This window comes from Haliotis rubra, unplaced genomic scaffold, assembly GCF_003918875.1.
Source record: "Haliotis rubra isolate DU_JTF1 unplaced genomic scaffold, ASM391887v1 Scf83, whole genome shotgun sequence".
NCBI lineage: Eukaryota > Metazoa > Mollusca > Gastropoda > Lepetellida > Haliotidae > Haliotis > Haliotis rubra.
In genome coordinates this window covers 2,114,922-2,141,249 of record NW_025767557.1, presented here as the reverse complement: position 1 = coordinate 2,141,249, position 26,328 = coordinate 2,114,922, and the positions used below count along the sequence as shown (strand labels likewise).

General features: G+C 40.6%; 1 protein-coding gene and 1 long non-coding RNA gene across 2 annotated transcripts in view; both read left to right on the top strand.

The window, feature by feature from the left end:
* The window catches only part of LOC124262311 (plastin-2-like), a 45,420-nt gene extending 21,499 nt beyond the window's left edge, over positions 1–23,921 (top strand). The window contains 13 exon segments of the mRNA XM_046696797.1: positions 10,667–10,822; positions 11,447–11,616; positions 12,878–12,931; positions 12,933–12,968; positions 14,955–15,162; positions 16,385–16,570; positions 17,535–17,609; positions 19,152–19,365; positions 19,921–20,097; positions 20,495–20,596; positions 21,162–21,271; positions 21,994–22,131; positions 22,927–23,921. Of these exon segments, the coding sequence (XP_046552753.1) occupies positions 10,667–10,822; positions 11,447–11,616; positions 12,878–12,931; positions 12,933–12,968; positions 14,955–15,162; positions 16,385–16,570; positions 17,535–17,609; positions 19,152–19,365; positions 19,921–20,097; positions 20,495–20,596; positions 21,162–21,271; positions 21,994–22,131; positions 22,927–23,139 (1,839 nt within the window). The 3' untranslated portion in view covers positions 23,140–23,921.
* Positions 23,922–23,962: 41 nt separating this feature from the next.
* Positions 23,963–25,610, top strand: LOC124262314. Its single transcript, XR_006894548.1, has 2 exons — positions 23,963–24,086; positions 24,130–25,610. It is a non-coding gene; the product is annotated as an uncharacterized LOC124262314 (long non-coding RNA).
* Positions 25,611–26,328: the final 718 nt, after the last annotated feature.

Below are 26,328 nucleotides of genomic sequence, written 5' to 3'. Positions count from 1 at the left end.
TTCTACCCCGGATCTTCACGGGCCAGTTTACAGAGAGAACCGGGTGCGCTATGACTTAGGAGTAGTATGTGTCTACTGTAACACTACCAGGCATATCTGGGCCTGTACGTGTGACTATACTCAGTGTATTTGATAAGCCAAAAACCCAGCCAGACATCAGGGCTGGTAACTGCAAAATGTTGCCAGCCCAAAATGGTTTTAACCAGACCAGACACCAAGATATGGTCAATTTACTCAGATGTATGGAACATCTAAAAAATATACCAGACTAGGGCTGACTAGCTGTAAATTTAGACCGTCCATCAGAAATGTAGCCCGTCTCAGGTGGTCAGACAGGCCTTATTTCGTTTACTGCTATGCTTTAGCTGACAAGACATTTTGTGTTGTGTAGTTCAGCAAAACTGAGAAGCAGTTTATATGCAATATAAATTATGTAAGTTTCAGTTGGTTACTTATGTCATAAATATTAGCAGGTGTTTGTTACGTGGGTGCTGGCATCATATATCAAAACATCAAATTTTGTAATGATTATTTGGGTTGTCGACATTAGAGGTCATGGGTATTTACAGCTATGTATAAATTATTGTGTCATCAGATAAATGGACTCATGATGGATTGTGGTGTACAATCAGTAATATACTAGTAATATGTCAACTTCACAAGAATGTGATAGGAAAGAGATGCAGCGATTTTTATGGCAATACTGTACTTGGTTTTTTCATGTTTGTAGTCACATGTACCTGTTAATAGGACATTCTTCTATGTTGTTAAGCCTAGTGGTTAAAGCATACACTCGTCACACCGAAGGCCCGTGTTCGATTCCCTACATGGGTACAATATGTGAAGCCCATTTCTGGTGTCCCCGCCTCATATTGTTGGAATATTGCTAAAAGTGGCGTAAAACCCAACTCACTCACTCACCAACCCCCCACATACCCACTCACTCACCCTCATACCCACTCACTCACTCACTCACCCACATACCCACTCTCTCACCCACCCACATACCCACTCACTCACATACTCACTCACTATTGTTACCATGTTTTTGACAAAATGTGAAGACATGTTTCAGTCTGCAGCTTCTGAAGCCAAAATTAAGTAAAACTGTTTCCTTTTTCAGAGCAGAGATTCAAGACGTGAATAATTTGTTATCATTTGGCAATGAAGTAAATCTGGTTCCAGGAGAAGTAAACGTCTTCTTGTGTTGTAGTTTAGATGGGATGGAAGGAAATGTCTGTCCCTGTGAAGCTGCTGCCATGGCTACATACGTTGTTGCCATGTGCCTGCCTCCGGTCCAGCAATAAATTGCCTTGGGTAAATAGGTCTGACACATAAGGATAAGAAGACAATGATGCATTCCTTCACCCCACTTTGCTCAAATAAACCTTTTTTCTTGGCGACTTGTGTAAACCTCGGTGGATGAGATGATGTGATTTGGACAGTCTTTGTTGTTTCCTAGATTAGGTCGTATTAGAAGCAGGCTGGCGATGTTTGTTTTCTCTCATTCATACAGTTGTTCAACTTTTCAAATGGTTAGAATTCTATAAGGAAAAACAACCGGACATGGAAGGTTAGATTTTATGGTATCAAAAAGCTCTGTTTGTTTATTAAGATTAATGCAAATCTTGGACTTGGCCGAAGGATTATTGTGTGCTCATAGCAAGTGCTTTTGAAATCTTTCAAAACAAAAAACAAAGTGGTTTCCATGTGATGTTCCGTAGAAAAATTCATATACAGGGACATTGGCCCTTGAAGGTCACAAGGCATGTTTGCATGTACATGTTGGGTATCCACGTAAAGATACAGTGAAATACTTCATAATACAGGCCCATACCATAGGATTGGTTCGGAGTCTTGTATACATAGAAACTGAGGTATTCAGTAATAGAGAATGGTTGTAGTCCTACTGGGATAAGAGTTTTTTTAACATCTGTTTTCTGCCCTGTTTTCACACATGGCAACTCATTGTTGTTTGTTAATGCCACACCTACCATTAGTTCATTTATGCGAGGCAGTTTGTAAGTTATGGATTCCAGACAATCCAGTGATTGATGTCATGAGCATCAATTTATATAGACTGGATACAATGACATGCATCAAACAGGTCCAAAAGTCTGACCACCCAGTCCTGTTAGTCTCTTACAACAAGCATGGGTTTCATAGACCATTCTAACCTTTGAGTGTAATATTGGTTATTTCTTACACTAAAACAAATATATATCCCAATTGCTTAGATTGATGTTCATGCTGTTGATCACTGGATTGTATGGTCCAGACTCAATTATTCACAGATTGCTGTCATATCGGGAATATTGCTGAGTGCAGCGTTAAACAACAATCCAACAAACCATCTTCATGGACAGGGGCGGTGGGGTAGCCTAGTGGGTAAAGCGTTGGCTCGTCATGTCGCCGAAGACCCGGGTTCGATTCCCCACTTGGGTACAATGTGTGAAGCCCATTTCTGGTGTCCACCCGCCGTAATGTTGCTGGAATATTGCTAAAAGCGGCGTAAAACCAAACTCACTCACTCACTCTTCATGGACAGTTTAACATTTTTAGAGCAGAAATCTTGAATTGCCCCTCCCTATGGAACCACACCCCTTCTACCACCAATCCATCCTGTTCTTTTGAGCAGAGCTATGTTCATGTGGCCTGATTGAAACACCTTTCTTGGTTGAAACCATTCATATATTGTTCATAACTGATGGTGAATGGTGGCCGGAGTCTGCATGCTGGCATTGACTCCTCCACTGACAGGAAACCTCTCAACATCTGGGTCAAGTAGTGCAACAAGAACCTGTCATGGAGAAGTTGATGGACCAGTCACATGGCCACACTCCTGATTTCAATCTCCGCAGTGCTTTGTAGACTGGTATTGGTTTCAACCTGGTTACCGCATATAATTAGTCACCCTGCAGTGATGACATCATGGATAAGGAAGTGCAGAGCTGTTTCACCAGCACTAGAGTAGCGTCTGGGTGACCTGAATATACTGGAGAGCCGAATTGAGTTGGAAGTTTGTCACACATCTGACCAGGGATGAAGTCGAAACCGCAGGAATATCATGATTCATATCTCTGAATGGCATGTAGATGTAATACACACAAAGGGGGAAATTTATGTATGTCAACTTCCGTGATACATCATGTTTCTCATATAACAGAAGTTGACATCCATAAACTCTTCTATTCCTCCCCCTTCCTTCTCCACCCCCACCCCCACCCCCCAAAAAAAAGATAGAAAAGAAAACAACAATAAAACAATAAAAACTTGAACAGGAGGGTCATCACTATGTCTGGGTGTATAAAAACTTTAAAATTATACTGGTAGATATAACACTGAAAGCTCAGATAGACTTTGTAAATTGTGCTCAATGAACAAGGTACAAGATGAATATCGATTTTCTTTTAGAATGTCCTCATTAACTCACATCCTGATTACATTCAAAGTTCTAAGCTTTCAAAAATTGTGGTGAGATAAACAGCTGATTCATTTACTTGGTAGTTAGTATTATACAAGATAGCTAGATACATTGAAACAAGGTTTGAAGTCTCACAACTTAAACATTATTAGTATTGATAGCAACTCACAAGCCTGACGTCAGAGCTATATATATGTATAATTTTCAGCTTTCTATATGACCACACATGATCGTGGTCAGTGGCTATATATTTAAGCTCCGTGGTGTAGTGGTTAGAGCGTCCGCCCAGAGAGCGGAAGGTCGCGGGTTCGATCCCCGACCACGTCATACCAAAAGACGTTAAAATATGGTACTTGTTGGTCCCTGCCTGGCTCGGCATTAATGGGTACAACAAGGACTGGTGGGCTCGGAGTCAGTATAATGTGTCTGAGTGGGGTATTCATGTTTCATTCATGTATTCAGTCTGGGCTATAGAACCAGCTTCAGTCTGGGCTAGTACATGCAGCCGCACATACACATACACACGCATACATGTCATCATATGAGCGAAATATTCTCAAGCACGGCGTTAAACCCAATTTCACCTGACCTCACATATATTTAAGTTCATGTGAAGAAACATATAGCACTGCACTGCATTCACTGTGACTGTAATTGCCAATGCACTGCCACTGCCTGCCATGCATTGTAATGTAACTGGGGATAGCACAGCAGCTAGTCTGTTAGTCCAGGACAAGGGATAATTTACATGGACCAGATTCTTTCTCCCCAAATCAACTTGTATTTTACACAACTGCTAATCCGAAATGAGTTAGATCTTCCTAACCCAAGCATTTGCTACAGTCTCTGCACATGACTAATGTTTCTCAAGAAGGCACTTGATAGCTTCAGACATATTTTCTCAGATTAGATAAAATTATAACTACACATTTTTTTATCATTTTTCCTGTGTGTGTAAATTGTGAAGCAGGTGTTGGGAGGTGTGTCAGAGAGAGTGACTCACAGAACCTGAGAGATGAGGTTATCTGTTACCCAGTGGGAAGGGATGCCAGGATTTACCCAAGGATGCTATTTCTGTCTTTCTATGATTGCAATCATAAATTGGAGAACTATATATGCCCTGAATATGAAAATAACTGCTTTGGTAACCTAAAAATATCTTGTAAATTCAAGTTCAGCGACAGTCGTGAAAGTGGATATTTAAAGAAAGAGAAAAATCGTGCCAGTGTTAATTCTCATTTCCTTGATCAATAATTTATTTTACTGTGCAAAAGGGTTGTTCAAACAAGGTAATGATTTAATGGGTTTTTTGTCTGGCATAAGATCCAAACAGCTCCTAGACTGCCTTGTCAATAGTTTTATCACAATCTTGATCAGCAGTAAATCTTCTAAAGCGACAAAATAGGTCACATTCAAAGAATATTTGACAGGTATGACATATTTACTATCATGTGACAAGTGTTAGCAGATAAGCCTCCAGTCTCCAGCACGGACATACACATGTGTGACTTGACTGTGTCGCACTCAGGTAGTGTGTTTAAAATTTCCTCTGTTTGTACAGCCCTATAGCTGATAAGCCAAACTTGCCTCCATGTTCCCTGTGTAGGGAGGAGAGTAATTGGTGTGAGCACTTTGTGCCTTGTCCTGGAGCTAAATCTGTGAAGGTTTGGGGGTGGATAATGGGTTGTATTATCATCCAGAACCTGTGGCTTGAGTGATTATAGAAAATTCTAGTGCTGGAGTTGAGCAGACATGCATTTAACTTTTGGAAGATCTCATGCCAATCGGCTGTCGATGTAAAGGATAACATTGTTAATGAACAAAAGGATCGCCAGAATTTCTACCTAGAAGTTGAAACAATCTTTGGAATGTTTGTAGTGACAGATCTTAATGTTTTTCATACAATTATGACTGAATATAGCTAGAGCACTCCATTCGAGATAAGTCAATACGACAGAGCATCTTGAAAGCATTGTAATGAAAAGAAAGACCCAAAATAATTCTGGCTATTTTGTTTAGAGGTTTTAAAGTTTTTCAGGCGATCAAATTAAGGTTTGCCTTTTAAGTTTTTCATATCAAAGGTTTTCCTTGGATATTTGATTTTGAAACTGTTATGTCTTTCTTTAGCTGTTTGTGGTGAGTAAAGTGATGTTTCCAATATGAAGGCTGTGTATACAGTGTGTACCTGTCCATACAGCCAGGTGTGTTTGTCAGCCCACAAATTCCTTCCACTTACTGTGATGAGAAAGTGACAGGTGATTGACACCCAGGCTGCTGCCAATTTGATCTTGTCAACTAATATTAACCATTAGTTCAAGTCAAAGGAGCTGGTGACATTTTCCTGAAACTACATTGACTTTCTTTATTTGGAGATGTTTCTTCAAACGTTGCTGTCTTTAATTAAATGGGCTCATGTCAATTTTTCTTTGAATTCTAACAATGTTTTGTGTCTAACTTATGTTTAAAAATTGCATGTTGGACATTTTTCACATGGCACATTTGAACTGTGTCTCTATTGCAACAAATGGTATTTAGATTTGAAATTTTCTTGCCTGAATCTGCAAGTTGTGGACATTTTGAAGTCTTACTGCCGAACATTGGTGTAAATAGGATGAAGGTTATTGGAATATTGCTAAAAGCGGCATAAACCCAGCTTCATAGAAGGGACTAAGGATCGGGTGGTCAGACTCGTTGACTTGGTTGACACATGTCATCATATCCTAATTGCGTAGATTGATGCTCATGCAGTTGATCACTGGATTGTCTGGTCCAGACTTGATTATTTACAGACTGCCGCACTATACTCATAATCATTAAGCCATTATGTGACATGGACTGGGATCGTCACGATATGGCTGAGATATTGCCAATGTGACGTTAAATATTAACTCACTCACTCACTCATGGACTGGGAACTCCTCCTATAGGGCTTACTTTAGACTAAGGCTTAGTCTCTGAATATATATAATTTTGATAGTAACAAACAAGCCCATTTAAATTGAAAAGGAGCCCTAGGGAGACCAGAGATTCAGAACCTGAGGAAATCTAGACTTGCTTCATTTAGGGCTTTAGCACTGCAGAGAGGCTTGGCAGTAGGGAAAATAATTTGGTTCAGGAACTGTGAGACAGACTAGGCTTACTTGTTACCCACCAGTGGTTGCGATGGTGGCGACCTGATGGATGGATGCGGTTTCCTAAAACCTCAGTACAGCACAATCCAGACAGGAAGCATGTCTCAGCTCGCCACCTGCAGCAAGGAAAAACATAAACATGGAAAGTGTGAAATATGGGCAGCACATGACATAATAGTATTCAGTCGGTATCCTATCAAAATAGGCCATTAAAGTACTTCTAATAACAATTACACCGACAAGCCTGGTTGGACAATGGAGTGGTTGCATGTTTTGTTTGTGTTTAATATCACATTTAGTAGTTTCAAGCTGCTTGACTGCAGGTCTGTAAGTTATTAAGTCTGGACCAGAGAATCCGGTTATTAACTGATGCTTCAGTTGACTCGCCTAAACTTGCATATTATACTGGACAAAATAAGTTAGGGCTATTGGTATTTTTATGATTTATATTTTATCAGTGTGTCAATGAATAAATAGATCATTATTCATAATTTCAAAATTTACATATGTCCCTAACTATTTTTGTCCAGTATATTATCATTTTGAGTAGAGTACAACCTATGTTACAATAGATGTGTGGAATATTACCAGTTTGATGTACAAGCCGAAACTAGATTACTAGATCGGAAGGTTATATAAGTGGCTAATGTTGCATATGGACACAAGTTGTGTTCATGTGATGATTAATCACCCACTTGGACTGATTCTGTTTATACGCTACACAAGGATGTGAGTGTAGAACCACTTCTGTGGAGCAGGTCCTTCAAAGAGCAGAATGAGCCAAGACGTGGCTGATCTTTTGCTCTCTGACTCATGTTTTTACATAGCATGTGATGGCAATGCCAACTTCCGTCTCGTCTGCTTTCACTTTTAGTTTAACCCAATTGTGATACGAAAATAAATTATTTCGTGTTGTGGCAATAAATCTTTGCCCGCAGTTCTAATGCTTTTGTTTTCATATGGAAGAAGGAAAATAATTCTTGGCAACGAAATCCTTCATACGTGTGATTCAGTTTTTAGCAGGTTTCTTGAATTGGAATCTGTGATAAACTAGTATATGAAGATTATATAAGTATTTACCATGGACACACAAATCAAATTCATGATGTTACTGATGTCAAGGGAAAATCATGAAAATGTTTTGACCTTGAAATAATATATCTTACGCCTCTGGAGTTGCTGGTCCCCAGTTCACAATGGGGATTGGGTGGTTGGTGACATTGTGGATGGAATGTCATTGTGATGTGGCTGATAATGTGATTTGCTACTCTTTTCTCAGTCTCTTATATGCTTTGATCAAGCATGATATTGTACAGATCTGCATGAAATATCTTCAGTATTGCTGACTGACATGTAACACTCTCACTCACTTCCTCACTCACTCACTCACCAAATCACTCACCCACCAAATCACTCACCCACCCACCCGACCAATCACTTGATAACCTGACACACACATCCCTTCTAAAGAAACAGATACTATTGTAACTAGTTGACATGTTGAGGCTTGAATTTCTTCACTATCATGTAACAGTTTTGATACCAGCTAGACTGACAAGAGATATCAGTGCAAGGGTGTTTGCTCAGTCTTCTGCCTGCCCAGCTGATTTCTCAAACTGCATGGCACTCCAGTCAATCAATTAGTTCCATTGAAGACTTCCATGCTTGCTCCGAGCTCAGACGTTCTTCTGAAGCTACTCAAATAGCTCACTTTAACATTGATCTGAGAACCGTCCTACATAACACTTGGAGACTGGACCCGTGAAGGTCCAGGTTAGAATTGATCTCAAGTAACCCATGCTTGTCATAAGATGCGACTAACAGGATCGGGTGGTCAGGCTCGCTGACTGGGTTGACACGTCATCGTATCCCAATTGCATAGATCGATGCTCATGATGTTGATCCCTGGATCGTCTGGTCCAGACTCGATTATTTACAGACCACCGCCATATAGATTGAATATTGCTGAGTGCGGTGTAAAACTAAAAACTCACTCACTTGGAGATGGTTCAGTACTGCACTGTGACTGAAAAATAGCGTTATATTTTAATCAAAAGACGAACTAGATTATCATCATTTTAAAAGATTTTTTAAATCAGATTTTGTTTTTGTAATTTCTAAGGCTGTTACGATTCAATTGCATATTTGGTTAATCGAACCGGAGCCCTTCATGAATTCAATTCATTATTCATGGTCAATAGAACCGAATATTAACAAATATTTACGATTTTCTTAAGGGAGAGTGTTTTACTTGAACCTTATGCCATTTTTCAAAGTTAGATATGCAAGAATGGAATATGTACTAGCCTTGCAGTAGAGCAAGTCATGTTAGTTTGCCAAGGCCGCACATGGTACTGTCAACTAAAACTATTACATACCCTATTTGATTGTCATGAAGTCACTGGACATGGGCAAAATGTGAAGCTAAATATTGCTAAAAGCGGCATAAAACTATACTCACTCACTATCACTCATACTCACCACTCACACACTCACTCGCCTCTGTATCCAAGAGCAGTTGACCTGTGTGATACCCGATCAATATTCACCAGCCAGAAAAGCTTATCACATATTGCAAGTTTTCCTCAGCAACCATCCAAAATACCACACAAATTGATCAAATAAAATGGTGGTGTTGAGATTAGGGCAACATGCTGCCATGTTCCTGTGTATGAATCATGTTGACTGGAGGCTGAGTCAGGAATGAGAGACCGCCTGGCACTTGTGACTGGAAATCATCTCAAGATTTTAATCAGTTAAAAGTTATCTTTGGATTTGTTTGAGAACGGTAACCAGTCCGTGCTCTCATAAAGTTCTTTCCAATTTTGAAAGTCGTTAAGAAAATTGCTGTTTTCATTTCTTTCACACAGTCAGATCTTTGTCATTTCAATGATAATTTCTTTTTTTCAAAGTAATTGACCTAATTGTGGAAAATGTTTTATTTGAAATGTGCAGGGATAGACACTGCTTGTCCAGTTTAAGACTTTTCAGAGCCTAGCTTATTTCTTATTAAAAAAGGGGCAGTGGGGTAGCCTAGTGGGTAAAGCGTTGGCTCGTCACACCGAAGACCCGAGTTTGATTCCCCTCATGGGTACAATGTGTGAAGCCTATTTCTGGTGTCCCCCGTCGTGATGTTGCTGGAATATTGCTAAAAGCGGCGTAAAACCAAACTCACTCACTCACTTATTAAAAAATTCAATTTTTCTTTAAGTTCCAGCCAGAAATGAACTGTAGACTAGTTCGATTTGACCAGTAAGTGTAATGAGTGTAGGGGCGGTGGGGTAGTCTAATGGTTAAGCGTCCGATCGTCAGGATGAAGACCTGGGTTTGATCCATTAAATCTCCAGTCACTGGCCCGACAGGCTAGCTAAATTTGGAAACTTATTTTGCATACTTTTGTCTCAAAGTACCTGATATAGACTACCAGTTGTTCGACTTCATTTGTGCCTGACTCTGAGAGGGTGGGTTCAAATCCCTTATGACCGCCTCCGTGGTGTAGTGGTTAGAGCGTCCACCTGGAGAGTGGAAGGTCACGGGTTCGATCCCCGACTGCATCATACCAAAAGACGTTAAAATATGGTACTTGTTGGTCCCTGCCTGGTGTTCTGCATTAATGGGTACAACAAGGACTGGTCGGCTCGGAGTCATATGAGCGAAATATTCTCAAGCACGACGTTAAACCCAATTTCACCTCACCTCACCTCAAATCCTTTATTGGATTCGACCTTACAAGAGTACTAGAATCTGTACTTTAATGAGAAAGTGTAATCCTAAATATAACATATGTTACATTTGACCCCTTTCTGGGAGGCATTGTGCTTGTATACACAGGATTTGATGTTTGATGTTCCTTTGTTCGTATCTCTATAAGTAACTCCCACTCTGTGGCACAATGGTATTTGTAGCAGTCCTGTATCTGAAGCTGTGTCTGATGATAGTGCCCCTATAAGTAACTCCCACTCTGTGGCACAATGTTTTTGGTATCAGTCCTGTATCTGAAGCTGTGTCTGATGATAGTGCCCCTATAAGTAACTCCCACTCTGTGGCACAATGTTTTTGGTAGCAGTCCTGTATCTGAAGCTGTGTCTGATGATAATGCCTTGTTTTGCAGGTAGATGAAGATGGCAACGGCAGTATTTCTCTTGATGAGATCAAAGATGCTCTTGCAGCAGTCAACATCAAACTGGCCGGCTATGAAATCCGGGAGATTGTCGAGCGATACGACACTGACGGCAACATGAAGCTTGATATGAAAGAGTTTGAAAAGGTAATGGAGATCAGCCCACATTCAATCTCAATTTGACCTTGAAAAGGAATTAAATTTGATGAAACGCCCTAAATTTGCCAAATGTTGTTAATTCTGCAGTTAATATATATTTATTGTATTTTCCATTCCATTGTCTTATGTATGATGACATCATATGGCAAAAGGGGCGAGGGGTAGCCTAGTGGTTAAAGTGTTCACTCGTCACGCCAAAGAATCGGGTTCGATTAGCCACATGGGTACATTGTGTGAAGCCCATTTCTGGTGTCCCCCGCCATAATCATACTGGAATATTATGAAACTATACTCACTCACTCACTCACATCTTGTAACTTTTCTCGACAAGATAATGGAAAAGCATTGAATGTGTAACTTTTGAACTACCTTTTGTTACAATTAGTATATGGTTGTTTAACCAGACTTTATATGAATGAATGTCTTGACTTCCTGTAAGCTGTTGGTTTTATACATTAATTGCATGTTTGGTTTCATAAATGAAGCAGTTCTGAAAAAAATCCGATATCTATATCCCACTTGAGTGTAGTTTTTTAAGAAATTATGTGGTAGTAATCTAAACAAAGGTGACTGGATAGTATTTGACTGTTGTGTTATTTGATCGTTCTCCAGCTATATGTTGAAGAACTAAAAAAGCGGAACTTCGGCCTGAAGTTCAAGACATCTGTAGCCCCCAAGCGTGGTGTTCGTAGCCATGAAGGAGTGTCACAGGCGTCTACAGTTGGAACTACACACACTGTCAAGGACTCTGAACTTGTTGCCTTCTCTGATTGGATCAACACGTGAGTACATTTGCAGAATTCCCCATGTCATTCACCTACAATACCCAACTCATTTCATCCCACAAGGTGCGGTGGGGTAGCCCAATGGTTGAAGGGTCCGCTCGTCACGCTGAAGACCCGGTTCAATCCCCCTCATGGGTACAATGGAATATTGCTAAAAGCGGCGTAAAACCATACTCACTCACTCATCCCACAAAGTCAAATAATGTCCCATTCACCCAACCCAAGCGAACTTCATCCCACGCAGCTGACAGCATTCGATTCACCACACCCTACCCTACCACTCAACATGGGTACAATGTGTGAAGCCCATTTCTGGTGTTCTCCGCCATGATATTGCTGGAATATTGCTAAAAACTAAACTCACTCGTTCACTCACTTATCCTCAACATCCCATTCACCTCACCTCCACCCTCACCTCTCAACATCCCATTCATGCTACACACACACACCACCACCACCACCCACCACCCACCCCCAACATCCCATTTACCCCCATTCATATCACCCCACCCAGCCTTACAACGTCCTATTCACCTCACCCCACCCAACATCCTATTCACCTCAACCCACCCTTCAATATCCTATTCACCTCAACCCACCCTACAATGTCCTATTCACCTCTACCCACCCTACAGCCTTATTATTCACCTCAACCCACCCCACCACGTCCTATTTACCTCAACCCACCCTTCAACATGCTATTCACCTCAACCCACCCTTCAACATGCTATTCACCTCAACCCACCCTTCAATGTCCTATTCACCTCTACCGACCCTACAATGTCCTATTCACCTCAAGGGGCGGTGGAGTAGCCTAGTGGTTAAAGCGTTCGCTTGTCACGCCGAAGACCCGGGTTCGATTCCCCACATGGGTACAATGTGTTAAGCCCATTTCTGGTGTCCCCCGCCGTAATATTGCTGGAATATTGCTAAAAGCGGCATAAAACTAAACTCACTCACTCACTCACTATTCACCTCAACCCACCCTACAACGTCCTATTCACCTCAACCCACCTTACAAAGTCCTATTCAACTCAACCCACCCTACAACGTCCTATTCACCCCAGCCAACATCCACCAACCCAGCCTTACAATATCCCATTCACCCCAGCCATCACCCCACCCAATCTTACAACATCCCATTCACCCCACCCCCACAATATCCAATTCACCTCACCCCACCCCACAACATCCCATACTTTCTGCTGAAGTGTCAGCCCTGTTCACCACAATCATTTTAATGACATTACTGTTTCAGGTCACTCCGAGACGATCCAGACTGCAAAGCATACTTGCCCCTGTCTGGTGACACCCTCTGTGGACAGTGTCGAGGATGGAATTCTTCTGTGGTAAGCCCTCACCAAGATTACTGAACGAAGCTTTGTGTTTTTAAACAACAATTTCAAAATTTAACAATGTCAGTGTCAAATTCATTTTTCTATTTTTCTTTCCATGTTGTAATCACTGTTGTTGGAGTTGCTCCCCTTGTTTGGAATCCTTTCCTGTGCCTTAACAATAAATTGAATGGGTCTTTAATGTTGGTGTAAAAATGATTAAGAGTGCTAAAGAGTGAGTGAGTGTATTCAATTTTAGGAATTAAATGGGTCCTGGAGACCTTCAAATCACCTCCCATGGAATTTTAATCTTCAGACACCCTGAGTGACTTTGACTTTAAACATTGAGGTCATCACAATGTCACCTTCATTTTCATGCTAATTTTGAACATGGCTTAGAGGTAATTCATACATATAAACTTCCATCAGGATTCTGATAGGGTTGATAAAACAACTTTTACTGAACAATGAAAATTCCTGTTTACATGATTTTATTATGAGTTTTATTTTAAACAGTTTTGATTGTAAATTTAGGAACTGCTTTGCATTTATGCAGGGCAAATAGATTTGATGAAAAGTTGTAAATGAGCAGAACACAAGGAAACAATATTGATTTTTCCACCTTCATGGTTAACTGCAAGTTTATGGAGTCTATAAATAACCGACCCATGAAGGTCCGGGTTAGAATGAACCTTCAGTAACCCATGCTTGTCGTAAAAGGCGACTAACAGGATTGGGTGGTCAGGCTCGCTGGCTTGGTTGATACATGTCATCGGTTCCCAATTGTGCAGATCGATGCTCATGCTGTTTATCACTGGATTGTCTGGTCCAGACTCGATTGTTTACAGACTGCTGCCATATAGCTGGAATATTGCTGAGTGCAGTGTAAAACTAAACTCACTCACTCACTGACTGTAAATAACCCTCCAGGATATTCAGAGATAACTTTCAAGGCTCCCTTGTTAGTGGGCAGTATTTTAAGTCAAACACATCTGTGACATCCTGAATTTTTCTCTTAAAAATTTATTGATTTTGTGCGCAGAAATATTTGTTTCTTCTCTTCTAATGGAAGGATGAGACTGTATTGTTCATGGTTGTTGTATTAATATGTTGGGTGCAAGTGTGACATTTAGCCTTAATTGCCTAATGAACAGGGTTACTTCTGTATAATTTGTAAAGTAAGTGATTTGTACAATATGATATATTGTTATCCCCCGCAACGCGTTTTGCGGGGGGGTATTAAAAGGGAATTCGTCTGTGCGTGCGTGCGTCCTTGCGTGCGTCCGTGCACATTTGTTTTTCCGGAGCAGAACTCTAAAACCGTTAAATATTTCTTCACCAAACTTGGCACATAGATAGATCTGGAAGGGTACTGGTGCCTTTTGGTAGTTTTGGAATTCTGAATAAAATATTTTTGGTTTTTCCGTGGCAACAAGTTTGACTTAGCCTGAAATTGGTGGTAGTGCTCTTTTCCGGAGCAGAACTCTAAAACCATTCAATGTTTCTTCACCAAACTTGGCACATAGATAGATCTGGTGGTCTACAGGTGCCTCTTGGTAGTTTTGGATTTCTGAATAAAATATTTTTGGTTTTTCCATGGCAACAAGTTTGACTTAGACTGAAATTGGTGGTAGTACTCTTTTCTGGAGCAGAACTTTGAAACTGTTCACTGTTTCATCACCAAATTTCATACAAAGGTAGGTCTAGTGGTCTACTGGTGCCTTTTTTGCTAGTTTTGGATTTCTGAATAAAAAATTTTAAAAATTGTGTTTCCATGGCAACAATTTTGGCTTCAACTGAACTTGGTGGTAGTGCTCCTTTCTGGAGCAAAACTTTGAAACCTTTCAGTACTCTCCTTCCACTTAGCTATATACACGCCAACACATTTGACATAGTCATAACTCCTAGACATATTCATGATGAGTATTTTGCCATTGCAGGGGAATATTGATGACTTTGTCTTCTTGTTAAACTCCTAATGTCATGAATGTTACTTTGCAGCAAGTTGCTGAACCAGACAGAACAGGATTTGATAGATGAACGGACAATCAACAAGACGAACCTCACTGTGTTCAGGAAACATGAGAACCTTACTCTAGCCTTAAACTCTGCCCAGTCCATCGGCTGCAGCATTGTCAACATTGGAGGAGAGGACATCGAGAAGGGGACCATTCACCTGGTCCTTGGCCTTATCTGGCAGATTATCAGGGTGAGGTGGACTGACTGCTTGTCTTGGTTGGTAGCTCTGATTGAAATAATTTTCCAATCAACCAGACAGTCGGGCAGGTGGCCAATAAATGTTGCGTGTCCGTCTTGAAAGTTGCCTGCCCGCATTCTTAACTGATAAATTACGTTTTTCTACAAAAACGAACAAGTATCATTAGAAACCAATCTTTATCCAATGAAATCGCTTCTTACAAATGTGAAAATGCTCCCGGCAAGGTTAAGGTGATGTTACTGATGTTAAAAGCTTTCGAACGATGCGCGCCTCAAATGTATATCTTCTCGCTTGTTATTCACATGAAGCTTCCAAAAGGGAGATATTTAAAAATATCAGCCAGACAATTGGGCTGGTGGAGATGTTTTTCAGGCAGCCCGACACGAAAGTTGCCAGTCTCGGGCAGGCTGTTATTTTGATCACTGGTTGGTAGGGGCAGTGGGGTAGCCTTGTGGTTAAAGTATTTGTTCTTCATGCCTGGGTTTTATTACCCACATGAGTACAATGTATGAAGGCCATTTCTGTGCCCCCAGCCGTGATATTGCTGGAATATTGCTAAAAGCGGCGTAAGACAACACTCACTCACTCTTGACTGGTAGTGGTGGAATGATACAGTAGTGTATCACGATACAAGGTCCCCAATAACATACGTACCCTTGTATCATTTAAATATTCATTCTTGGTAGATAAAAGGATTATTTGTCTGTTTTGTTATATTCAAGTTATGGTTGATGTAACTTTGAGTCTGAATGGCTCTATACTGAGTGAGTGAGTGAGTGAGTTAATATTTAACTTCACATCGGCAATATCTCAGCCACATCGTGACGAAAACAATTTATACAGTAAAAAGTGAAGACACTATACCAAGCCTCGACTGTAGATAGTATGTGAATGAGATGAATTACATTAAAAAATTAGAAACACATGAGACCCGTGTGGGTCCGGGTTAGAATGAGCCTTCAGTAACCCATGCTTGTCATAAGAGGCGACTAACGGGATCGGGTGGTCAGGTTCACTTACTTGGTTGACACATGTCATTGGTTCCCAATTGTGCAGATCAATGCTCATGCTGTTGATCACTAGATTGTCTGGTCCAGACTCGATTATTTACAGACCGCAGCCATATAGCTGGTATATTGCTGAGTGCGGCGTAAAACTAAACTCACTCACTCACTAGAAACACATGAGTAACATATGATTAATTTTGTTGTAGATTGGTCTGTTGTCGGATATTGATCTGACGCATCATCCTGGGCTGGTTGCTTTGTTAAATGAAGGCGAGGATATTGGGGACCTCAAGAGTTTGTCCCCCGAGGCCCTGCTTCTCCGCTGGGTCAACTACCACTTGAGGCAATCAGGAAGCAGCAGACAAATCAATAACTTCAATGAAGACATCAAGGTATGTATGGGACACACTCAGTATCTAAGCTTTTCATACAGGTGAATCCCATCTTCCAATTGTGTCTAAGCCTGTTTTGAAACATACTAAACCATATGGTGAATATCTTTTTCAAAGATCATAGGAAGCTAATTATGTGCAGTCATCGAGCATTGTGTAAAGTTTCCCTGCTCCCCAACCTCACAACATGACAACCCCAAAACACCACACAAACACACCTATCCTTTCCTAAGGTGAGGTGAGGTGAAATTGGGTTTAACGTTGTGCTTGAGAATATTTCGCTCATATGACAACGTGCATGCGTGTGTATGTGTATGTGCGGCTGCTTGTACTAGCCCAGACTTAAGCTGGTTCTATAGTGCTAGCCCACTAAGATACCATGCCGCAGTGAAGCATGAATACCCCACTCAGACACATTATACTGACTCAGAGCCGACCAGTCCTTGTTGTACCCATTAATGCCGAGCGCCAGGCAGGGACCAATAAGGACCATATTTTAACATCTTTTGGTATGACGCGGTCGGGGATTGAACCCCCGACCTTCCGCTCTCCAGGCGGACGCTCTAACCACTACACCACGGAGGCGGTCATAAGGGATTTGAACCCACCCTCTCAGAGTCAGGCACAAATGAAGTCGAACAACTGGTAGTCTAGATCAGGTACTTTGAGACAAAAGTATGCAAAATAAGTTTCCAAATTTAGCTAGCCTGTCGAGCCAGGGGGTGGGGGTAGTCTAGTGGTTAAATCGTCGCTAATCATGCCAAAGCCACGGGTTCACAGGTACAATGTGTGAAGCCTATTTCTGGTGTTCCTCCGCCTTGATATTGCTGAAATATTGCTAAAAGTGGCGTAAAACTAAACTCACTCACTATCCTTTCCTAAATGCTGTATTATCCCTAGTAACAGACAATTCTACACTGACTGTATACTGTTCTATACTAAGATGCTTTATTTCATACTTCAGGACTCTGAAGCTTACAGCTACCTTCTAACACAGATTGCCCCAGAGAATTCAGGTGTCACGTTAGCACCCATGCAGGTGAGTCAACACCAGGTGTCAAATCGGTGTGTCGTCTAGGATTATGTTCACTGGTAAGCTAGACCTAAATCATACTATATTTCAAGTACCCGTGAAGATTGATCTTCAGTAACCCATGCTTGTAAGAGGCGACTAACAGAATCGGCCGGTCAAGCTCATTGACACAACATTGTATCCCAGTTGTGTAGATCGATGCTCATGCTGTTGATCACTGGATTGTCTTGTCCATACTCGATTATTTACAGTCGTCTGCCATGTAGCTGGAATATTGCTGAGTGCGGCATAAAACTAAACTCACTCTCTGCTATATTGCAAGTGAAATATTATGTTCCCCTTGGGCTGGCTAGAAAGATAAGATACTTGAAAATATTGTCAATAGGAGGAAGTATTTACAAATTCATCGATGACATTATACATAAACTGTTGTGAAGTAATTCTTATAATTAAATCACACAGTACCAAAGTATGATTGAAAAATCCTGAAATATGAACATTTTACCCTTAAAACGCCCTAAATTTGTTCAAACCTTCAAAGGCCATAATTGCTAGTGATTTGCCCTGGAAAGGCCATACATTTAGCAAAACACATTAAGTTGTGATATTACAAGAAACCCATACAACAAACAAAGCCAGACAAAATGTGTTAACTAATCTCTGTCATAAAACAACTTTCACGGAGCAGGTATGTAGATAATGAGTTACTTCCCTTTGATGGTCAGTGCCATTTTTTACCCACCTTGTGTGTTTATTAGACGAACACTTTGCCTCTGAATAAATATGATTTTATATGATTTTGATAGAAACAAACTATCTCTTTTAATTGAAAAGGAGCCGGAGTAAGAAAGGAGATTCAGAACCTGAGGAATCTAGACTTGCTTCATTTATGGCTTTAGCATTGCAGGGAGGGCTGGGCTGTAGGGAAAATGATGCGGTTCAGTGACTGTTAGACAGACTAATGTTTTATGTGCATTTCTATAGGGCCTTAAGATTATTGGTGAGGCCCTAAACAGGTTTGATGGCTGATATTCTGTACGAATACTGTGCAAAATGTGTCACCACTCAACACTGAAGAGAAATATGTTGATTTCTTTCAGACTCTGTAGGCTTTCATCAATAATCAATTTATAGTTAGGTAACAGTTATTGATCTAAAGGATCCACATGACAACAGTCTGTAAATATTCAAGTCTGTACCAGACAATTCAGTGATTGCCATCATGAGCATCGATTTACACAATTGCGATACTTTGACATGTGTCAACCAAGTCAGCGAGCCTGACCACCAAATCCTGTCAGTTGCCTCTTACGACAAGCATGGGTTACTGAAGACCAATTCTAACCCAGATCTTCATGGATAACATTTCGTGTAGTTGAAATGGTCATCTAAATTTGTCATGGATGGAAAGAACAGAAAAAACGGATAATTGTTTAAGAAATGACCTTTCATAATTGTTTTGTAAAATTTCTTTCTACCATGCCATGTTTTCTTTTCAATTTCCCTTTGAAGCATTATAGTAGAAATGTGTCTATCTTCATTTTACAGGCAGATGATCTAACTGAGCGGGCTGAAGGTGTTTTGAGGGAATCGGACAAAATTGGCTGTCGTAGTTTTGTTACAGCAAGGGACATTGTCACTGGAAATCCCAAGCTAAATTTAGCCTATGTTGCCAACTTGTTCAACCAATATCCTTCACTGGATTCGACAGGGAGAGATATTGATTTGGGAGATGTACACGAAGAAACTAGAGAGGAAAAGAGTGAGTTCATGCTTCAGAATGTTGTCACTCCAGGGATTTGTTGAGACCTTATATAAGGCTGGGAGGGAAGGATTATGGCCTTTTGCTGTACACTTTCACTTAAAAACTATGGTAGATTGGGTAGCCTTGTGGTTAAAGCATTCACTCATCACGCCGAAGACCCGGTTCGATTCCACATCCACACATGGGTACAATGTGTGAAGCCCATTTCTGGTATCCCCCACCGTGATATTGCTGGAATATTGCTAAAAGCGTCATAAAACTAAACTCACTCACTCATTTAAAACTATGGTTATAAAAAGTAAGATTAGTTTGTTATGTTGTATTTTCAATTAGTAAATTTCATGTATTCCTGCCAGCAGTAGTCGTTCCGGACACTCTATGAAAGGCCCTTCAGATCACTGATGTGTATGTGGTCTAGTATTTATTGTGATGTCTGTCGTATATTTACTACCCGAAAAAGTTGAATTTTTTCTCAATGTGTCAATCTAGATTTGAGGCTTTGTGCCTGGTGCTATGTGACGGTTGTTATGTATTAACTGTTTTATATTTCAGCATATCGTAACTGGATGAACAGCCTTGGCGTCACACCCTTTGTCAACTACCTGTACAATGACCTGGGAAATGGTCTCGTTATTTTCAAACTGTATGAAAAAATCAGACCAAACTTGGTAAACTGGAATAAAGTAATAAACCAATTCAACAAAATGAAGATCAACTTCGAGAAACTAGGTAAGAAGTTATATCTCAATGGACAACAATATTATCACATCTTGTAGGGTTAGTGGGGTAGTCTAGTGGTACAAATGTTGCTCGTGAAAAATGTGGCATTTAACAAACTACTCAACAAATCCTTTACCTCTAATAGAAAGTAAAATATCCTGTATTTTGGTAGTATGAGTATCTTGACAACTAGTTTTGTTTACTTGTCTGTGAAGAGGACCTCTGTTGGAAATTCTGAAGATTAGGTTTGTGATGACATTCTTATACAGGATTTATGGCAATGATGTATTAGAAGTATTCTTATCATTATCAACAATGATGACTATTGCTTCCGTGGGGTTTCACTTCAAGTTTGTCATGTCATGTACGTCAACATTTAACAGGATGTGGCACTATTCTTTTTCAGAAAACTGTAATTATGCAGTAAGCCTTGCTAAGGAGATCCATCTGTCCGTTGTCAACATAGGAGGAGAGGATATTCGTGAAGGAAATCCGACAATCACATTGGGTAGATATGCTGTTATATTACAGGGGAGGTAGGGTAGCCTTATGGTTAATGCATCTGCTTGTCACGCTGAAGACCCGGGTTCTATTCCCCACATGGGTACAATGTGTGAAGCCTATTTCTGGTGTCCTAAAGATTTTCAGTCTCAGACTTAAGTCTTGTGTATCAATGATGATTTTGGTCATTGCTTAAAATATAAATACTGAAACATCCACTGTGTAGACACATTGCAGACATCTCATGGCCTTAAAGTTATGGACCACTGAATACAGTTGTTAACATTTGTTGGGTGATGATCCGGGTTCGAATTGGTCTTCTGCAGCCCATGCTTGCCGTGAGAGGCAACTAACAGGATTGGGTGGCCCCACTCGCTGACTGTATAGATCAAAGTCCTAACTGTATAGATCAAAGTTCATTATCTGAATCCCTGGATTGTCTGCTTCAGACTCGATTATGCACAGACGCTATATAGCCTGAAATATTGCTGAATGCAGTATTAAACAACAAACAATCAGAACAAATGTTGTGTATGATTTCTCACCTTCATCTATGTTGCGTGTTTGTGCAGCACTGGTGTGGCAGTTGATGCGAGCGTACACCCTGAAGATGCTCACTGGACTGGCTGACGACGACAAGCCGATGCCCGATCAAGACATTGTGACATGGGCAAACCAGAGGGTAAGGGGGTGGTGGGGTAGGCTAGTGGTTAAAGTGTTCACTCGTCATGCCGAAGACACAGGTTTGATTCCCCCACATGGGTACAATGTGTGAAGCCCTTTTCTGGTGTCCCCCGCCGTGGTATTGTTGGAATATTGCTAAAAGCGGCGTAAAACCATATTCACTTACTCACAGGGTGAGGAGTGTTTAATACTGTGACTGCGTATGGTACTTTTTGTTATCTGTCCTGTGCACAGCAATGGGGATGGGGCAAGGTCTATTCAGCTCAGTCAGTGCACTGCGTTTGAGTATGTCAGTCATGTTAAACTGCCAAGGCATCTCTAGATCTGTTACGCCATGGTATGTACGCTGCTATATAACAAGGAATGTGATGTTAGACCCAATGTCACCTTTACCTTGTAGTCACCTGAATGACCAGCAGTTTGTGTTATGTCTTGATGTTTGAGACTACTTAGACAGTGGGGTAACTTCATGGTTTAAGTGTCCACTTCTCATGCAAAAGACCCAGGTTCAACTCCTCACATGGGGCAGTGGGGTAACCTCATGATTATAGTGTTCACTTGTTACACTGAAGATCCAGGTTTGATTCCCACATGGGTACAATGTGTGAAGCCCATTTCTGGTGTTCCCAGCTGGGATACTTTGTAAATATTGCTAAAAGCGGCGTAAAACCATTCTCACTCATTGGAGACTGTACATGACCAATTATGATGATGTTTCAGTTGGAAGGCACTCACAAGATCAAGAGCTTCAGTGACCCAGCCATCCAGGACGGGGTCGTGATACTGACTATAATTGACAAGATCAGGCCGGGAGTCGTCAACTGGGACCTGGTGAGCCAGGCGGAGACTGAGGAAATGGTAGGTGGCCAATCGTTGAAACTGTTGCAGACATTCAGTCCAACTCTTATGTGATGTCATGATCTTTTGCCATATAGGGGTTGACCCGTGAAGATCCGGGTTAGAATTTATCTTCAGTAACCCATGCTTGTAAGAGGTGACTAAGGCTCGCTGACTTGGTTGACACATGTCATCGGTTCCCAGTTGTGGAGATCGATGCTCATGCTGTTGATCACTGGGTTGTCTGGTCCAGACTCGATTATTTACAGACCACCTCCATATAGCTGGAATATTGCTGGGTGGCGTAAAACCTAACTCACTCACTCACTATTATAGGGATTGATGGGGTAGCCTTGTGGCTAAAGTGTTTGCTTGTCATGCCAAAGACCCGCGTTCAATTCCCCACACATGTACTATGTGAGAGGACGTGATATTGCCAGAATATTGCTATAAGCGCCATAAAACTAAACTTACTCTTTTATTATATCCCAACGGCATGTGACCATTGTTTACAAAATCAATCACAGGATTGTCTGGTCCAGACATGATTATTTACCGGCCATTTCTTGGTGTGGCCAAGACATACATGCCAAACAGTGAAAAAGTCTCAAATTAATAATCTCCCATGCAAGGATAGGAGTCTCTAAATTTTGTTTTTGGGATTTGTATTTCTCAAATGTTCAGATACTTTAATATGCAATACATATTTGTCCTTTTGAAGAGTATGCAACATGAATCTTCCATTTCATATACATGCTGTATTGATGCCAAAAGATGTCGGATTAATCTCACATCCAAACATCATCCACTTTTCAGAGATGCCTGAACAACGCTAAATATGCTATCTCACTAGCAAGGAAGATCGGTGCACGGGTGTACGCCCTGCCAGAGGATATTGTAGAGGGGAAGAAAAACATGGTGATGACAGTGTTTGCTTGCCTTATGACCATCGACAACCCCTACAAGCGAGAGAGGGAGCAGGCCAAGTTGAATGATGCTGCCAAGCCAATGATGCAGGGCTTACAGTGATCTACACCATGTGTCAAGGGGGGAGGGGCACTGCATGGGAGAGATCTCCACACCAGAATAGATGGTGTCAGATGTTTCATTTACACCAAGATATCTTGCACAAAATCTATGATTTTCACCTTTGCAAATTTTCAAAGACCCGTGAGTTTGATGTTGATAGGGAACACTTTTCGGGTTAAGCTTTTGGATTTTATGAAAACATGTTTCCAATGGTGGATTGCGTAAGGCTGGTTGGGTCCTCTCTGTCATGCAGTGCAGGGGTCATTGTTGCCAGGATGAACTTGCTAGTAGACCAATATATAACTATAATTCCAAGTATTGTGTACAGGTATCATAGCCCATCTTTGTTTCTCTGTGTATTGCATATCACTATTGCATAATTCGCATCCTTTTGTTGGCAAAAACAAGAGCAAAATAATTTATTGATGTGCTTTTTCAATAGAATGAAACAAATGTCTTGTGTAGATTCATGCGTCAACACCTAAACTTGACCTGCTTTTGGCTTTTGAGAAATCGACCTCAAAGCTGTGTCCACTTGAGGCTAAACCCATGCAAGTGCCTGTGATATAGCAACATCAAGACTTGCGACAGAAGTTGTTATAGAATTTTGTCTCAAGGCTGTTTCAACATATTTGCCTAAAATTACCTGCATACAAGTATGAACCCATAGTGATTCATATTTTAATACATGTTAGAGGCTGAGCTTTTACTTTTAACTGTTTTGTTTCTTGGATTTTTATCCCAAAATCAAATAACAATAGTTGGTGGAGCTTCTTTTCCTGGTCCAAAGTCATCCTGTACTATTCGTGCTGCCTTAGATGTGCAGAAAACCAAGATTGAAAAAGCGGATATATCAAAGTTATATATAAGTTACAGCCCTCTCTAAAGTATTATGATATTTCTGGTTGTCAAATGCATCATTTTTACCCCACTTCAGGCTTCATCTAGTTACCCTATTCTAAATAAAGGGCAGCTAACTCTAAAACAAAGGTACCAGCTGGACAGGACGCTGGGTTCTTCTTGTCTCTGTGCAGGCTGTAGGTAGGGGCATGATGATGACCTTGTCAATAAACCATTTATTATGTTGTGTCATTTTAGGCCGAACAAAACACCAGAACTGTAATATGAATTTAATGGGCCAAATGTTGGAAAATGATGATTTTTATGGTTGTATATTTTAATATTAAGTTTTCATTTCTCATCAGTTTAAAGCCAGAGGCTACTTTTTAAAGTGGAGATGTATTATTTTTATGAAGTGACATTTATTATGATAGTATGTGTATGTTTGGTTGCCATTTTAGAGGTCACAGGTCGATGTATATGTTTATGCAGGAATTTTATCTGAGCTTAAATCATGTTTGTTGAAAAAGGTTGAATAGTTTCAGCAATGAACTGAAAAAGGAAAAGTAGTGTCGGATCAAAGTTTGTACAACAGCTTATGTATTGTTTTAGGGTAAATAGTCATGTGTACATTATTTTCAATTGTTGATGATTCCCTGCCATTGTTAATGCTTAATGGATGCACCAGTAACCAAGCTTGTATTGTCAAGATTCTTTTCAGAAATGCCAATGATCAGCAATACTAACATTCTGCAAATCCATTTCGTGCTTTAATTGTTTCAACATGGATATTGTTAGAGTTCTCTGTTGCTAACGATCATGTGTTGATAACGATGCCTTGTTGTAGTGATCTGCCTGGTAGTGAAGCATCAAGCAATACATATTTGTATGTAGGAATGCAGTGTTAAGCAGGACTAATCATCAGTGAAGACGTAGCCTTTTCTATGCAGAGTGATATGGTAGGGTTGTTGCCATGGATACAGGGGCCGTTTATTACTTGTACAGGATGATGAACAATATTTTCCTTTTGTGGATTTTGTTTTGCACTAACTCATGCAACCATGATCTGATATTTTGCTAAAGGACAAATATTGTTCACTATATATCATGTCAGAGCTTTGATCAGAGCAGATTTATGTATTCATTTTAATTTGTTACATAACCAGGCTCTTGTTTTAGTAACTACTGCAAGAGAAAGATTAGGATGCATTAGTTGTGTTTCCATGGTTACATATATTATGTTTAATGACAGAGGTATGAAGTCATCCTCGGGATTTGTAGAATTCCGAAATTGGGACCAGTGGATGTCAGGTGTGATCCAGATTTTAAAGAGACCATTTTACAACAGAACTTTTATTTATTGCCATTTTATAATGAAATTGATTTCTTTGTAATGCTTCTGCAAAATAATTGTGATAATTGACATCAGTTGAGTGTTCTAAGAACTACTTAAGAATAAAGTCAAAGTTATTTTGTTGAACTGACAACACGTTTCTGGCCATTCTATTTGCCTCCCAGCTGTTTACTATGTGTTGGTCCTCATGCATGGGCTAACCTCCAAATCGCGTCACTTGATCCAGACTGTTCGGTGACTGTACATCATGGTTTCTTAATAAAATTAATAAAGATTAGCTGTGGTTGGTGATCCTTTCCTGATGGCGACAACCCTGTCATCCTTGGACCGCCTCCCTGGTGTAGTGGTTAGAGCGTCCGCCCAGAGAGCGGAAGGTAGCGGGTTCGATCCCAGCCGCTTCATACCAAAAGACGTTAAAATATGGTACTTGTTGGTACCTGCCTGGCGATCGGTATTAATGGGTACAACAGGACTGGTAGGCTTGGAGTCAGTATAATGTGTCTGAGTGGGGTATTCATGTTTCACTGCGGCATGTCATCTCAGTTGGCTAGCACTATAAAACCAGCTTAAGTCTGGGCTAGTACAAGCAGCCGCACATACACATACACACACATGTGCGTCGTCATATGAGCGAAATATTCTCAAGCATGACGTTAAACCCAATTTCACCTCACCTCACCTGTCATCCTTGTACCCAAGCAAAGTGGATGACAATGTTCTGATTATGGGTGATCTCAAAACAACATACAGGAATTACAAGTGGAATGATGATAATTAGACAGATAGTGAAATATGTTGTCAAGACTAGCGTTGTGCATGAACAGGCTGTGAGGTGGCCCAGTAATCAGACGGAAGGCCAGAGTTCAAGTCCTCACTTGGATACAATTTTAGCCTGGTTTTTAGTCTCCTATTGTGAATTATCTGGATTATTTCTGAAAGTGGTGTAAAACTTCAGCACCACGGGCAGTGGGGTAGCCAAATGGTTAAAGCATCTG